Source organism: Perna viridis, chromosome 5, assembly GCF_037379345.1.
Source record: "Perna viridis isolate PV_CMFRI_1.1 ecotype Kerala chromosome 5, ASM3737934v1, whole genome shotgun sequence".
In the NCBI taxonomy this organism is placed as follows: Eukaryota; Metazoa; Mollusca; class Bivalvia; order Mytilida; family Mytilidae; genus Perna; species Perna viridis.
In genome coordinates this window covers 14345076-14361501 of record NC_142449.1, presented here as the reverse complement: position 1 = coordinate 14361501, position 16426 = coordinate 14345076, and the positions used below count along the sequence as shown (strand labels likewise).

General features: G+C 32.2%; 1 protein-coding gene across 6 annotated transcripts in view; it reads right to left on the bottom strand.

Annotated features, from left to right (window-relative positions):
- The window catches only part of LOC148616153 (uncharacterized), a 35893-nt gene extending 19678 nt beyond the window's left edge, over positions 1 to 16215 (bottom strand). For 4 of the 6 annotated variants that reach the window (XM_088582889.1, XM_088582890.1, XM_088582891.1 and 1 more), the window contains exons 1-4: positions 15489 to 16214; positions 8753 to 8894; positions 3753 to 3962; positions 1722 to 1892 (exon numbers count right to left, since the gene is read on the bottom strand). In XM_088582889.1, coding sequence (XP_088439015.1) covers positions 1722 to 1892; positions 3753 to 3962; positions 8753 to 8894; positions 15489 to 16083 — 1118 coding nt within the window. In that variant the 5' untranslated portion in view covers positions 16084 to 16214. Of the gene's footprint in view, positions 1 to 1721; positions 1893 to 3752; positions 3963 to 8752; positions 8895 to 15488 lie in introns of all 6 variants that reach the window. The other 2 variants (XM_088582887.1, XM_088582888.1) reach the window with 1 other exon arrangement.
- Between the last annotated feature and the right edge of the window lie 211 nt (positions 16216 to 16426).

Sequence of the window (16426 nt, the reverse complement as noted above, 5' to 3'; positions counted from 1 at the left end):
TTCCAGCAATGCCAAAAACAAGGACGAGTAGTTCCCACAATGGATAACTTAGAATGGATTTTTAATCATGCTTTACCCAATACAGATTTTCATGTGATTCTATGGATAGTACAGTGAAAGTGGATAAGGGTAGCAGTTGCCTCCCCTCTCCTCTCCACTGGCCTTATTCCCTCTCCTCTCCTCTCCACTACCACTGTCCCTCTTCCCTCCTCTACACCCAGCTGTCCTTCTTCCCTCTCCTCTCCTCTCATCCACCAGTGAGATTCTTCTCTCTCCTTTCCTCTACACCACCACTGTCCTTATTCCCTCTTCCCGCCTCTCCCCACCACTGTTCAGGTCCTTCTTCCCTCCTTTCCATCACCACTGTCCTTTTTCCTTCTCCTCGCCTCTCCTCTTCACCACCATGGTCCCTCTACCCTTTCCCCTCCTCTCCACCACCATGGTCCCACTTCCCTCTGCTCCTATCCACCACCGTCCTCCTTCCATCTCCTCTCCTCCCTCACCGTCCCTCTTCCCTCTATTTCACTTCTACTGTCCAAATAATACTCTCCTATATTTCTTTATGGCCACAATCCCACTTTTCTCCCCAAATTACTCTGACTGTGTTATATCTTTCCACCTTTACTCCAAGTATCCAACTTCCTTACCCTTTACTCCCATTGTCTTATTTCCCTCCCTTTTACTTCCAGTGCCCATTTCCCTCTATCTTTCATCCCACTGCCCCACTTCCTATCCCTTAAATCAAACTTTATTCCTTAAACAGAAATTTTAATTAGCAAAAGCAGTCAATTTTTCAATAAATGTTAGATATGCTTATGAACAGCTTCAGCTGCTTCATCTAAAATCAAATAATGTTGGCAAAATTTGACTCATCTAAAATAAATAACTATTAATATTCTGTCTTTAGTTTCAAAGTGGTCATAAATATTTATTTTTATATCATGTTTCTAGAGAATAGCATTTGAGATTATACATCCTTAATTTGAGCTATATAGAAATAAAAATGTTAAAAATGATATTGGGATCATTACTAATAAAATAAAATGGTATTACTCGCATGTAAAACCAACCTCATCAGAAGTTTTCGACAGAAAAATTAATTTACATACATTCTGAACCCAATCTAAGTTATTCCATTAGAAACTGAAAGTGCTGAATAAACTCAACATGAAAACAGCTTTACAATGGAAAGTTATGCCTGTAGCAGTTAAGAGAAATCAACACCTTACATGTATCAAAATTCATCATCTTCTAAAACCTTGCTTATTTGACGTGGCAAAAATTTTGTTTTACATGTAGGACTGAAAATTAATAGAAATATTCATAATTGTTTTACATGATTACATTCAAATGTACTTCTCAAAAATAGAGTCATGAATGAATACATGGACAAGTCTTCCTATAGTTATATACAATGTGAGGCCAATATATTAGTCACATATCAAATGAAAATAATTTAAAGGAAAAATTAAAGAACTTTCTTAGCTTAAAGATACTGCTTTTATGAAACAAGATAAACCCTTCTGAACATTTTGTGTTGAGAGACTTAGAAATAATTTTCCCATCCATTGTGTATTGGCTGTATTTTAAAATCACTTATATAATTGTGTAAAAGGTTGTAAAGTACTTCCTAGAAACAGTGCAGTTTTATGTTTTGAGTGCTTGATTGGACTAACAACAAATAAATATAAATAATACAACCCATAGAAGTGATAACATACCGTGGTGACAATGCTAATGGCTCTAAATGTGGTTTGCCACCAGGTGGCGCTGAATGTTTTCTAAGCTGAGATAATGAGTTCTGTAATTCTTGACGATGTTGTTTTAACTTTCTCTCTGCCAATAGGTAATAAGTGGCTGTAATATGGTTATATTCATCCTTCTCTATTGATCTGTCAATAAAAATTAGTTTTTTGTAAAGGAGACACAAAACTGTATGTGCTACATTTTGAAGCTAAAAAATTCATTTCAACCAACATCATTTGTTCATGTATGTTGTGTGTCAAATTGTTCTCGTTAGAAAACTTTAATTTTCATTAAATAATTTTATTTTTGACTAGAGAATGATGTTTTATCTACTTTTGACTTTATAAGATATTCATGGTAATTAAATTTAAAGTACTAAAAACAAACTACTTTATCAAAACCTCTCTCCTTGACCCCATTCACTGATATGTAAACAAAATGCCTTTTATTCTACCATAAATGCACAAAATTAATAGTGTGAACATTCTGCATGGTACAACAAAAACACTGTCACATGAAATATGGCCTCCTTTTTTAAGACTAAGCACATTTAATGTCTTGATTGGGTTAATTACATGTTGTATATTCTTCAAATTTTCAGAAACTTTGTTAAACAAAGAAAATGACTACATGTTTTTTTTCTTTCATTAGTATGAATTATTACAGTAATTAAAACCGATTAATTAAATATGCCAAAAAATTTTCTGAATGGCATGTAACATACATGTACATTGAAAAAATGAAAGCTAGTTGAAATTTACAAGTTCATTAGTAATAAACCTGCAGAAAGTATCAATCGTGTTTTACTACACACTCCATACGAACAAAAATACAGTTTTATACCTGCTAAAACTCTGATGCACACAAAACAAGTAACATGACCTTTTCTAACTTATGGTTATTACAAACTGTCTTGTGCTTTATTGTTGTACACTGTATTGGTTTTTTTCAATAACAGTCCACAATTTAGAATTAATGCAGGGATAAAATACATTTGTTACATTTCAAATTGAGACTTGTCAAACATTGAGGCATAACTCCAGTATTAGAAAATCAGAATGCTTGAAATATAAATATTTGAAAAAAAAACATTGTTGTTTTATAAAATGAGAAGGGCTACGACCAGCAAAATGTCCATGAGACAACCCTTGTACTAAAATACTGATAAAAATATTAGAGCCAAATCTGTAGAACACTGAGTATCTACAGTTAAATAGTTCAAAGACAGGGTGATAACTTACAGCATAAACACATGTGTAGAACACTGAGTATCTACAGTTAAATAGTTCAGAGACAGGGTGATAACTTGCAGCATAAACACATGTGTAGAACACTGAGTATCTACAGTTAAATAGTTCAGAGACAGGGTGATAACTTGCAGCATAAACACATGTGTAGAACACTGAGTATCTACAGTTAAATATTTCAGAGACAGGGTGATAACTTACAGCATAAACACATATACTACATGTACATGTAACAATAGAACTTTATACATGTAGTTCACTTATAAATTATATTACAGTACATGTTGCACAATATGCATTTTCTTTTCTACAAAAGTATATTTCTCCTTGGCATAAATACATGTATAATTCAAATAATAATGCTTTTCCCTTGATAAAGCTGAAAATGAAATCACCATTCAAGAATCAGGTAGCATGTTAATGGATATTGGTATTCCCAGTTGTCTATTTTGTCTGCAGCTTTCCATTGTTCTTACAGTCTGATATTTCCCTTCTCTTGCTACTGCCATTATACTAAAATTACCAGTAATATCCCATGAAATAGGTCAAAATGATTATGACATTGCTGATTAACAGAATAACATCATATGAATGTCTGGACAGAACATCACATCACACCCTGACACACTCACTGTGATATATCTTATCTGACTACAAAACTATATAACCTGTCACTGTTACACGTATCAATGCATTACAATTACATACATGTACAGTAGTTAAGTACAATATACATATGCCAGACAAAAAAATGTATACCTCAAAATTTCCTCCTTTGTTCCTATTTCTCCTTCAACCATTTTATCAACGAGGTAATTATGATCTTCCTCTGACAGATGTTCTCTGGACACCAATGGTAATGATGGTGGTGGTGTATCGTCCATCTTCATATGGAGCCATTCATGGTCAAGGATGTCTTCTAAACTGGCTCTTTCAGAAGGTTCTCTCTTCAACATTCTACTCACCAAACTGAAAGTAGAAAATTAACAAAGCCATGATGCAGGGGAGATTTGTTAAACAGTTTTTATTGTATGTGGTTATAATCTGTTCAGACACATTATATATAGACATTTGCTGTACAATAATATTTTTCATAACATTGTCATACAAGTACAAAAATGTATTAAGAATCTGAGAGTATACATTGAGTATTAGATTTAATCAAGAAACACTTATACCAAAAAATATCTCTATGAAAACCTGAAAAAACACTTGTGTGGAAGGCTAACCTGAACTACTAACAAGCAAATAATTAAAATAGGATGGGGCTGTTAGGTTCCTTCATTTTTTCTGATGGCAATTTTTTTGGATTGATTTATGATTCTATATTAAAAGACCATATATATTCTACTTTTATAACAGGCAACTCAAGTCATTTTCAAATCAGATAGATTACATTTTTGTATATGAAGCTTTAGATCTTATTTAACTTTCATACATGTACATGTAATTAAGACAATATAAAATGTCACACACCTTCACCTTTAAACAACCACAAACTATGCTATCAAACCATTATCATTTAACTTACTTCAAAACCTTTTAACACTAATTATTAACAACAATGAATTTCAATGAGACAATAGACAAACCTTTGAAGAGATTGAAAGATAAGTTACTAATAATGGCTAAAGTAACTATATACATATAAATAGAATATTCATGTACTTTTCCAAGCATACTTTTACAGGGATGTGTTAAAGGAAACTGATGTCAAACTGTCATTACAACTAAAAGTGCCATTACTGGGAAGAATAAATGTCTATCGTTCTATTGTACTCAATCAACAAGACAATAATCCATACAAATATGATTTTCATCAGGCTACAAAACCAAAGAAGACATGACCTTTACACAGCATGTACCATAACAGTAAAACAGTAAAACCTGTCTAATGTGACATTCTAAGGAAAAGTAAATCCAAAGTCACATTAGACAGGTGGTCTTTACATACAGGTTATTTTCACATACACTGTAGAATGCACTACCATGAGATACTTAAATCAAAGCCTATTAAATTTACAGACAGGTTATTACTAAATACCGTATTTTGGTGTGTATTATGCACACATTTGTACATAGAAATTATTTCCAGAACATGGGGGTGCGTATAATACATCAATACATAAGAACTGGCCAAAATTAAAGATTTTGGTACATGTATATAAAAAGACATTACATAATGTAAACAAACAAACCGGAAGTGGAATGTTACTGAAAGAAATTTTATCTAATCATCAAATACATCTTTAAGTATTAAATTTTTAGTGATATGTTCTTCAGATCATGTTCAAATGACTAATAACATGTTTCAAACAAAAGTTGTACAATATTTCCTTCTTATAAAGCATGGTTAGAAATTAATATGAAACAACTAAAAACCAAAAAGTAACTACTTCCTTTTTTGTCAAACCCTCTTTATCAAATGCTTTTACTGCTGAAAATGATTATTCTGCTACTTATTTTGACTGTTTCTTACAATTTTCTTTCTTAAAAGTATGTTCTTAAATGAAAAATTATGAAATATGAGTTACAACCAATACCCGAAATGTCCGATTTTCCGGACTTTTGATTTTGTTTTATAAGCCATTTCATACATTCTGTCAGTTTGATCATGTGTCGAAATTAAAATTATCCAATTTATGTACATTGTAGCTACTGATGTTTATATGATATTTTAGTCTGCATAAAAGTTTCTTTCCTTCACATTTTTATAAGAAATACAGAATCAAGGTAAATAAATTGAACGATCAAGTGCAAAATATCGATTTTTTTTTGTCTTTTGAAGTTTTACTGCAACCTAAGTCTAAAAAACTTTTTTTCACACGTTTAGACCTTCAAAATTGCACTGTGCACAATAGATAAATGCGCACTATACACACCAAAATATGGTACAGGTGGTCCTTGAGACAGGTTCGTCTGTATGTCCACCAAATTAACTATGGCTAAGGTGTAAAACATTCCTGTCCACTTTACTAAAGGATTAACACCAACAGTAGATGGTGTTAAGGGTATTTATGAAATGTTTCAGTAGTTACATGTACATGTATACTCATATTTACATATCTTTTAGTAGGATTTTATGATTTGATAAACAGTGCATTCCAAAAATGTGTAATCTTAAATCAAGAACGATTCTGTTAAAATCCATACTCTACAGTTAAGTTGACAAGTGTCATCCAAGATTGAATTTCTTGTAAACTGAAAACTTTGCACTTCTGATGTACATTTGTACCCGTAGATCAGTCTTGAATCATCTAAATTAATGTACCATTCTTACCAAATATGACACTCAGTACATGCATTTTTTGACATTAACACTTAACAAAAACACCAGACTTTCTGGTAACCATACTGACCCTAATTTTTATGCCCATCCTACAGTTTTTTTAGAAATTTTTGACAAGCACTATCAAAGTCTGAATACCAGTCAAAAACAATTGAAAAAATAAAGTTCAGCCTCTACCAATCCCCTCTTTTTCCTTGGATTCATTCCCTGATGTAATAACATAGATTTATACACAATGACTTCACACTTCCATTTGGAAAACCCTTTAAAACCCCTTAATCAAACAGATTCAAGATGGAACAGAATTAATCAACAAAGCATTTGAGTCTACAGATCAGTTCATATGAGTCAACCCATCAGGACAGGAAACTTTCTGGGATCCTCTATCAGATTTAATTAACCTTATACATGTAATGACAAACTAATATCAATGCTTAGTTTAATCAACATTACAATCTATATGTATTTCCATTTCTGGAAACTGAAATTAGACTAACACTTAAATGTTATCAATAGTTACTCTAAGGGCTAATGACTTGATGAAAGCATTTTGAAGTACAATGTATATGTACATAATGTTAACATGTTTAGCATGTGCACTGTACATGTACTGTAGTACAAATGTACATGTGTACATTAAAGTTTTGTATTTCCAACTTACTTCAGTTTTGAGCAACAGCAATACATACATGCACATTGTACAGATAGGTGGAACAGAAAATATATTACCTAAGGTGAATACCAGTGCATATTAATAAATTGTACTTGTTTTAATACTCTCATGAGAGTATTTGGTTGGTAACAGTAGAACTTATACATGTACTATCCTGTGTTAAACCATAACCAATACTTGTAAGTAATCTCATTTTCATGAAAACAAATTTTTGCCACCATACAAGATTTAACATACTACATTTTGTATGGTAGGCAGGAGTATCATTTATATGAGATTCAGTGAATCCTGAATCTACACCACAACTTTTTAGAACCTTTAAACAGTTTCTATTCATTTCTAGGGCAGGTGTTTGGTTTACTAAGGTTCACACTGTATAAAAAATACTATGTCCTGACTTCATGACATATGTGAACATGTAAATGTTTAAAACAGATATTTAGTCAGTGGTCTTCTTGTCCTTGGCCTTAGTTTATGAGGATTTGGATAAGACAAAGTTAACAGAACTGTATGAAGTTTTCGTGTTTACCTCCACTGCAGTGCACATTCAAACTTTACAAAACAAGGAAATAGGGCCTAATGTTTATGAAGTTGTTGGCATTTTATCAAAGAAATATTTTTGTCAATAAGAAGCCACATAGGAAATATTCAAAAAAAATTTACATCAATCATCAGCATTTTAACATATCTACATGTATACATACATGTAGTTCATTCGATCAAAAGTCCTACCTGTAGGTTTTTAAAAAATGACAAAAAAGGCAAGTTAGCCAAACTCTATGCCTGCCTTATCCTACATGTACATAGAACATACTTACATGTAAAATGTTGATCTTTTTTTTAAATGAATTACAGACGTACTAGGAGAAAAATTTCAAAATTCAGTTCAATTTTAGAATGTGAAGAGTAATTTTATTTTGAAACAGAACATCACAATGGCCTCAATAACATCTCAACAAATATATAATCACATAACCAAAGACAATTCAAAGATAAACTTTATACTTCTGAAAATGAGTGACATCTTGTCAAGGCTACATTTTCACTAAGCAAGTTATCATTGTTTTCCCAAGACTGGTAAATTGGTTTTTTTTTGGGTGAACAGTTCAGATCAATAATTGTATATTTTCTGCCTGTCAAAGCAACCACATCAGCAATGGACTCAAATCAATTAAGGACTCCACTGGTTAATAAAAAATAATATCAGTATATATCAATAGGGGAGGAAATTGGAGATTCCTAGACAAGCATGGTAAGAAAAATGTCAAATAAAAGCCAACTGTATGTCCTTCTTAAGTATGATATGGTACAAAATGTACTACTTAAATCAACTGTTACATGTTCATACAGAGGTGATTTTTTAAGCCATTTGGTTGGTAACCTTGCAAATCTACATTTTTGAACATGTTAGCATGCTTCTTTCATATCAAGTTGTTAAAAGTTTGTAACTTGATGGTAAATGTCATTATAATAAACAAAATGTGTGTACATCAACAACAGTATTTCAGAAATTCATCGAAAAAAAACGGACGGTCTTGAAATAAAAAAAATCTTGAAAAGATAAAGAAGGGTCAATGAAATCTAGGTTCAATAGCAGTACTATCATACTTAATTTAGTACATGTACAAGCACATTTGAATTGTTACGATATTTCTTCATTTTTTTTCATTTTTTTTAAGATACAATGTAGATGAAATCAGGCTGATCTAAAGTCTCTGTCTGACCAATCATTTATGATGACAATACAAAAAATAGATTACCCGGTACCTCATTGTTTACTTTTGTATAATAACTTACTCTTTACACTCCCTGGAAACATGAACAGGCAGCTTATATTTACAATCCAAAATCATGGTCAGTGTCTCACTATCATTAGCTTCTTGGAATGGTGGATCACCACAACACAGCATAAATAAAATTACACCTAAACTCCATACATCTGAAAAAGAGAGTAAAATATATATACAATCCCATCAATCTAAAATGTGATCATTCTTTAAATTATCATAGAGATGCATTATTGAGTTTGGTGTAAATTTTAATCAACTTATAAAAAAGAAATCTACAATGTATGAGTGATGGCTTACTTGTTATACTCCCACTTTCAATCATGGTACATGTATAAGGAAAATTAACAAAGTCCTTGGTAAACAGGAATTTTGTTATTTTTCTGAAAATGTATCCCACAATATGGCATACCTTCAAGAAGAATGTGTTAAAATTTCGAGCCATTGTGATGTGTAGTTGCTGACAAAACTTTGACAGAAAAATTGTTACTGACTGAAACACAGGCAAGAATGAAGCAGTATACCCCCTCTCCTTTGGAAAAGGCATATACCTAATTACTCTATATCAAAAGGAATTGAGAAATGTAAGTGTGATAGTACCTTAAAAAATTTTGAAAAAAAAAAAAAAACAACTTTAATTTCCAGCTCCCACAACATTTTGGAAATTTGTCTAACAGATTCATAGTAGCAACCTTTGATGTTAATTTTAGCAAAATCTGCTATATTATCTGTATATTTTCACCAGTAACTCAAATACATGTACATGAACACAATGTATGTATTAAACAGTAGATTAATTTCAATTTCAAATTCTCTTTTTTCTCAAGACATACATGTACAATGAAGTGTACATGCCCAAGGTACCATACACTAAGTGTGAATTGTTCGGTGTACTTGCACATTGTATGTCTTGAGAAAAAAAGAGAATTTGGAATTGGAATTTTTTACTTGTACATATACAAATGTACAAACATTTACATTTGTACAATGTGAAATAAAATTTTAAAAAAACATTAAGAAATTAGATGCAAGTTCATGTGTATCTGAAAATTGAATCATTTTACCGGGTTCAAGGATAATCTTTAAATAACTGACATAGCACAAGACTGTTATGGTAAGATCAGGGACCTCAGTAGATTATAGATCAAACAATGTGGTAGTTAATACACAATAACCATTGATCATTCTGGTGCATATTGTTCATGTACCTTACATATCAATTCAATCTTACACAATCCTATTAATTGAACTACAATTCAAGAAATTTTAGTATGATACTACATGTACAACAAATTTTCATATGTACATGTACTTTTCACCCATAGATTAAAGCTGTTTATAAAAACTGCAGAAATAATAACAACTGAATAGAATTATACATGTACATGTACGGTCACTGACTGACTCCACTTTACATGTAATGGTTTGATACCACTTCTATTTCAATGATAATATATAAAAATGTAAATATACATGTATGTACATGTACCCGATACTGAATTGCTGCAATGCATGCATATATGTATATGTACATTAAACAGAGTACATGATATACTAGAGAAATCAACAGAAAATGTTGCGGTTTAAAAATGCCTTATATGCATTTGAAACTGTACAATGTATACTGCCATTAGTATCTTATAATAAATGTAACAGTCTTGTTACAGATGTAATTACTTTTTACATTTGTACATGCATGTACATGTACTTTTGTACATCTATATTATGATGTATATGTTGTATTTTTAATTTTATAATTATGCAGTGATAGGCATTGCGCACAATGCGCCGGTCGCATTTCCTCTTAAAATGACGCATTGAGTGACTGTTGTGCTGTGTCATGTGCATGCATTAAGTTTCCATCTTTGATGGTGGAGTGTTGTCCACTTCTTTTGACAAGATTTTTATTAGCCACTGGTGGGTGTTTTGATTGCCATGTTTTTGAGGGGATTTGAGGACCAGGGAATGAAATGGTACTTGGTCTGTTTGTTGAGATTACATATTCTTGATCATTTAAGTGTTTGAAAAAACAATAAACATTGTTTTAAAGAATTTAAATAATTTTATTATATCAGAATTTTGGTATATCAGAAAAATGTGGACTGCCAGTCCCATTTGAAATTGAAAATGCCACCAAAGACATTTTTAAGCTAGACCCAAAATAAAACAAGTGTATCTTTTTCAAAGCCTAAAGAAAACATTAATGATGGTAGCCAAAATCAAACATACTGCTATTGTTGTAGAAGACAACTTGGCAGCTGGACACAATTATGAATACCCCTATTGAAGATACTGATAATGAAGTTATGTTATCTGGTCCTAAAGCCCACCAAAAAATTTCCAAAATTTGATTATAGAAATAGGCTCTTGCTTATCATTTGTGATAAACTATTTAGGGTCAAATTAATGGGGGGGGGGGGGTCTGTGGACTATGATAAAACACTAGACAATACATTAGTATAAAGACTCAAACAACAGAAAAGAAAACTGATTTGCGGTGACAATTTACTGACTTGTCAACTCTTAATGAACATCTGATCTGCTGTGTAAATTAAAGTTTGTTTTTGCTACATTTGGTCTTCAATGTCTACACCTAGCTGGCCATAGCTGTCATTCCAAATTTTGTCCCATGGATTTTTAGAATGGCCCATTAAAATTGAAAATGTTCCATCGCAATGAAGGGTAAGGGGGCCATAGTCCCATTAGCAAAATATTAATCCCCTTCACTGATTATGTAGCACTGATCTTCAACTGAAATCAAGGAGATCAATTTACTAAAAATATATGCTGCTTGAATGCATTAGTTTTTAGTCCCAATATGAACTTCATGTACACTTACAATGTACATGTAGCAAAGATGCACAAATATGTACATGTGTAACCCATCTATAGTTGAACACTTTTGCAACAGCTTATCTTTTACAAATAATGAATTTCTACATTTGTATACATGTACATATACTACAATAACACTCTTGAACATTCTGCATGAAAATGTTTCCATCATTGAACTTACATATACATATCCTTGCCTGGATTGCTATACATTTCACTAAGGATTGAAGAAGATAACCAATTCATAACATCTGTTAAGGTTAAGATCCCCTACCCTTGTATAATCACTTTTTAATGAAATTCTATAGCTATCAATAAATCAACATATTATTTATGTAAACATTACACTGTATTACCCTATGCAACGGAAGTGCAGTTTCATTTTGTTGATTAGACTTCTACACTTTGAAAAAATTCTGTTAGAAGGGTCATAAATCACTTATATGATGTTTTGAAAAAAAGTTTTTATCACTTTCACAAACCACACACTGACATCTATACTATGTCTCTGTGGTTATTTTCAGCACTTGAAAAAGAAGCATCTTAAAATAACTGAAAAATGTTGGATGGATTTCAAACTATCTGTTCAGTAGACAGACTTCACTTTCTGTTGTTTATTTAAAAGTACAGTTCAAGCTGCATTGTTGAAGATCAGAATCTACATTTTTTCTGAGCAAAAATTCAACACATTGCTATACAAAATAACTGTTTACATTAACAAGAAGTCCATACATATATACAATTATTTTGGACAAGCTCATATACAAATTGTATATCTACATGTATACATCCATGTAAAGCATCTGTAAATGTACAAAAGATGTATGTGTAATTGTATTATAATTCACAGTGTGCTCGAGACACACTAGATTTTACCAAGAAATTATGAAAGTGTGGCACATTTTTTGTACATGTACTGTACAATGTACTTTTGTAATTTAAGTATTTTTAGGGCACTCAACCAATACAAAAGGGCATACAATGAACATGTACAATTTAGTATTGTGGGCACTCTACATTTTGTACATGTACATACATGTATAATGTATTACATGTACTTTGACATGAGGGCAGTTTATTTTATTTAACCTGCAATAAACTGCCTACAACCTAGTGTAATGTTGTAAAAGTATCATTTAAATGTAAATGGGTGTTCATAATAATATGGAAATGAGTTAAAAAAACAATAATAAATTCAATCTTGAAATTTAAGTTGGGTTTTGCCAACTAGTTATAGGGGTACATTGTAAAATTCATGATGAGGGCAGCATGGTGCAGCCCCATGCTAAATTGGTCTAGGGAAAGCTCTAAGGTTACATGTAGTTTACATTTCATACATGTAGTATATGTCATTCTACAAATATGTACATGGACTGAACATTTATGTAAAATGTGAAATCAGAGTATAATATTCTGTTGTCAGACTAAAACACAAATATTTTTTTTGCTGCATGTACAATGTTTATTGTCCATGTACATGTACAAATGAACTTCTACAAATCAAATATAATTAGTAAAAATTAGGAAACACAAGCTGGTAGCCCAGATCATATTTTTGTTTAATATTGTCTATATGTTCAACTTAATTTTACCCAAAGGTTTGGTAGCCCAGCTCAAAATCTAGTAGTAATGGGCTATTGGGTTACAGCTAATTTTTAACCTTACAAATTGGCCTTATAAATCTAAAGTGGCTGCAGACAACCAGAAACACATGAATAGTCTGAATACATTGTATCTTTTGATCTTAAATAGGCTAATTGTGTGAAAGAAAAATGTATACCCTAAAAAAATGTGATTGCACACTGTACAAATCAACTAAAGTCCTAATCATTTGGTTTTCCTCCTCAATTATAAACACAATGTACAAATGTACAAAATGCTTATACAATGCATATGTACAATGCAATAGTAAGCACTAAGATATTGGCAGAAACAATTTTTTTGTACATAAATGCAAGATTTAAAGATTACAGGACATGTGTTTGCAAGTATACTGATTAACTACATGTATTGGGTAATATGGACATTTTGTTGTATTTCATTTACTTTCACAGTAGAAATGACGTCAATCATTCTAAGATGATAAGTCTCCTAATTAAGTACTAATGAATTTTCACATGTAGAGTACAAATGTACAATTTAAACCTTAATATGAACTTTATTCTATATTGTGTATTTATTGAATATACACCTTGTCAGTTGAATGCAACATTAAAGTAATCATAATTTATCATTGTGAAGTTGTGATAGACTTAAAATACATGTACAATTACATGTATAATACAGAATGCATTTTCAATACAGATGAAATAACAAAAATTCTACAATACATGTATCACATACATGTACTTGTACATTGTAGAGTTACTAGACCTACAGGCATACAAAATGTAGCAGCAGCTTATGGACACTGACAACAACAGACTGAGTTACAAGTACATGTACAATGTACTAATGTACATGAGGACTGCAAATCGACATTCAATGCATACAAATGTACATGTACAATTTACATGTAATAAGAATATGATTTTGTCCATACACAATACATTGTATAATTTTTAATGCAGCATTGTGCTCTCAAAACTTTCCATGTGTGGCAGTCTAAGTTAAAGTACAAAATACATGTATCTTCAGAATCAAAATAAAAGCAAAAAATTTTACTTATGATACAAAATGCTATGAAATCTTCAATGACAAAATTATTGTTCAGACAACACTATTAACAGATTTACATGTAGTTATACATGAATGTACATGTACATTTTTGTATTTCTTTTTGGCCTTTTTTACTGTATTCAAGTTGCCCTAGCGTACATTTGCAATGAGCTGCACCATGCTGTTTATCTTGGAGCACCTGATGAAGTTGTCCTATCATGAATTTTAAAAATGTACTATGAGCCCAAGAAAGCCAAACCAAGATTTCAATTTTTCAGTTACATGTACAATGTACATTGTAATTAAATGATTTTATAGTTAGCATCTGCATCCAACCATGTACCCTCACATGTTGGCAGTCTTGCATTTTACATTTTTGTAAATCATACTCTAGTATATTGTACATGTACAATTATACAAAGTGTACTAGGGGGAAGCCGTTTCTGACAGATTTTAGAAAAAAAGCAATGTACAGTACATTGTAAAAATATACATGTATGTACATAACTACATATACATGTACATTGTACAAATGTACATGCTGTATTGTATATTGCCTTAATATGACATTGGGTTATCCTGTCATGGGTTCAAATTAACATTTTTTGTCCACCCAATAGGTGGATGGAAAGACCCAACCATTTTGGAGGTCTGGGACACATACGTTGTATGTGAGCTCAGGGTCCTGGAGAACCTAGCCGATTAATATTAATTCCAATGTCCATACTGTCGACAGAGATCAATGAGATTAACTTCACCATGCTAGGTGAATTTCACATCCAGGTCTGTGATTCTCTGTACACAATCAACAATCGGAATATACATGTACCTGTACAATGTCCCAGATGGGTGGGTGTAACTCTCATATGTCACTTAGAAAAAAATCTGATTGACACAGTGTTTCACAGATTAACACTGATTTAAAACCCTGACCTGGTGTTAGAGAACCAAATGTCTCTGAGTGTGCTGTACATACGTGTACATGTGATTGCTTCTTGTTGGACTGCATATTATTAGAAAAATAATACATATACATTGTGCATTTGATGTTCATGTATTCTATATTGTACATAGACATGCATGATTTTCACAAGTCTCAAACTTTATGACACTATTTGAATATAGTAGGCGCTAGACTGGCACTCTCTCACAGGGTCCAAGAGTACAAAATAAATTTTACTCCGCATTTGTAATTTGCAGAACAATGGTAATGTATGTGATTAACTACTAATTGAGTTGAGCCAAATACCTACCAACAGCAGGAGGGTCATAAGAGTCACCAAGTAAAATCTCTGGAGCAGAATAAGCTAAAGATCCACAGGCAGTTTCTAGCTTTTCACTTGGATTGAACATGTTACTAAAGCCAAAATCTGTCAACTTCACTATCCCTTGCTTTTCGAAGAACACAACATTCTCTGGTTTTAAATCCCTATGTACAACATGCAATTTATGACAATATGATATTGCTTCTACAATTTGTCTGAAGTACTTTCTTGCAGAGTCTTCGCCCAAACCTTTCTCATGTTTCATGATGTAGTCATACAAGTCACCCCCATCTCCAAGTTCAAGAATAAGGTATAGCTTGGTTTGAGTGTCAATTACTTCATACAAACGGACGACATTGGGATGTTGAACTAGCTTCATGCATCTTACTTCTTGAAATAAATGTGATTTTGAGACTTCATCTAGTTTTGTTTTATCTATTACTTTAACTGCTACCCGTTCTCCAGTGAAGACATGTCTTGCAAGTTTGACAACTGCAAAGTGCCCTTTGCCGATCGTCTTATCCAGGTCATAGAGACCCGCGATCTTTCCGTCCAAGGAAACTTTAGCTTTCCTACTAGCCATTATTTAGATAAAAGGTAGCACTTATTCCTATGGGGGTCGAGATAAGTCCATAAGTTTATACATAACTCCGTTTCAATGACAATATCAACAGTCCATTGCATTATTGCGAGTGCGCATCTTTATAGCGCAGGACGTCACACGAAAGAAACATGAATGAAATGGATAAGAATTATTTCCGCATTTGGCACTGAACGGGAGATAACTTTGTCGCAATCTAAGGTCTCACTAACCACTTCTAACGTTTCCATTACTTTACATGTTAAAAAAGTAATTTTCAAAATCTCACTGTGAATTCCCAGGACAAATGACATCTTAAAGCTGCATACCGTTACGAAGTTTGGAA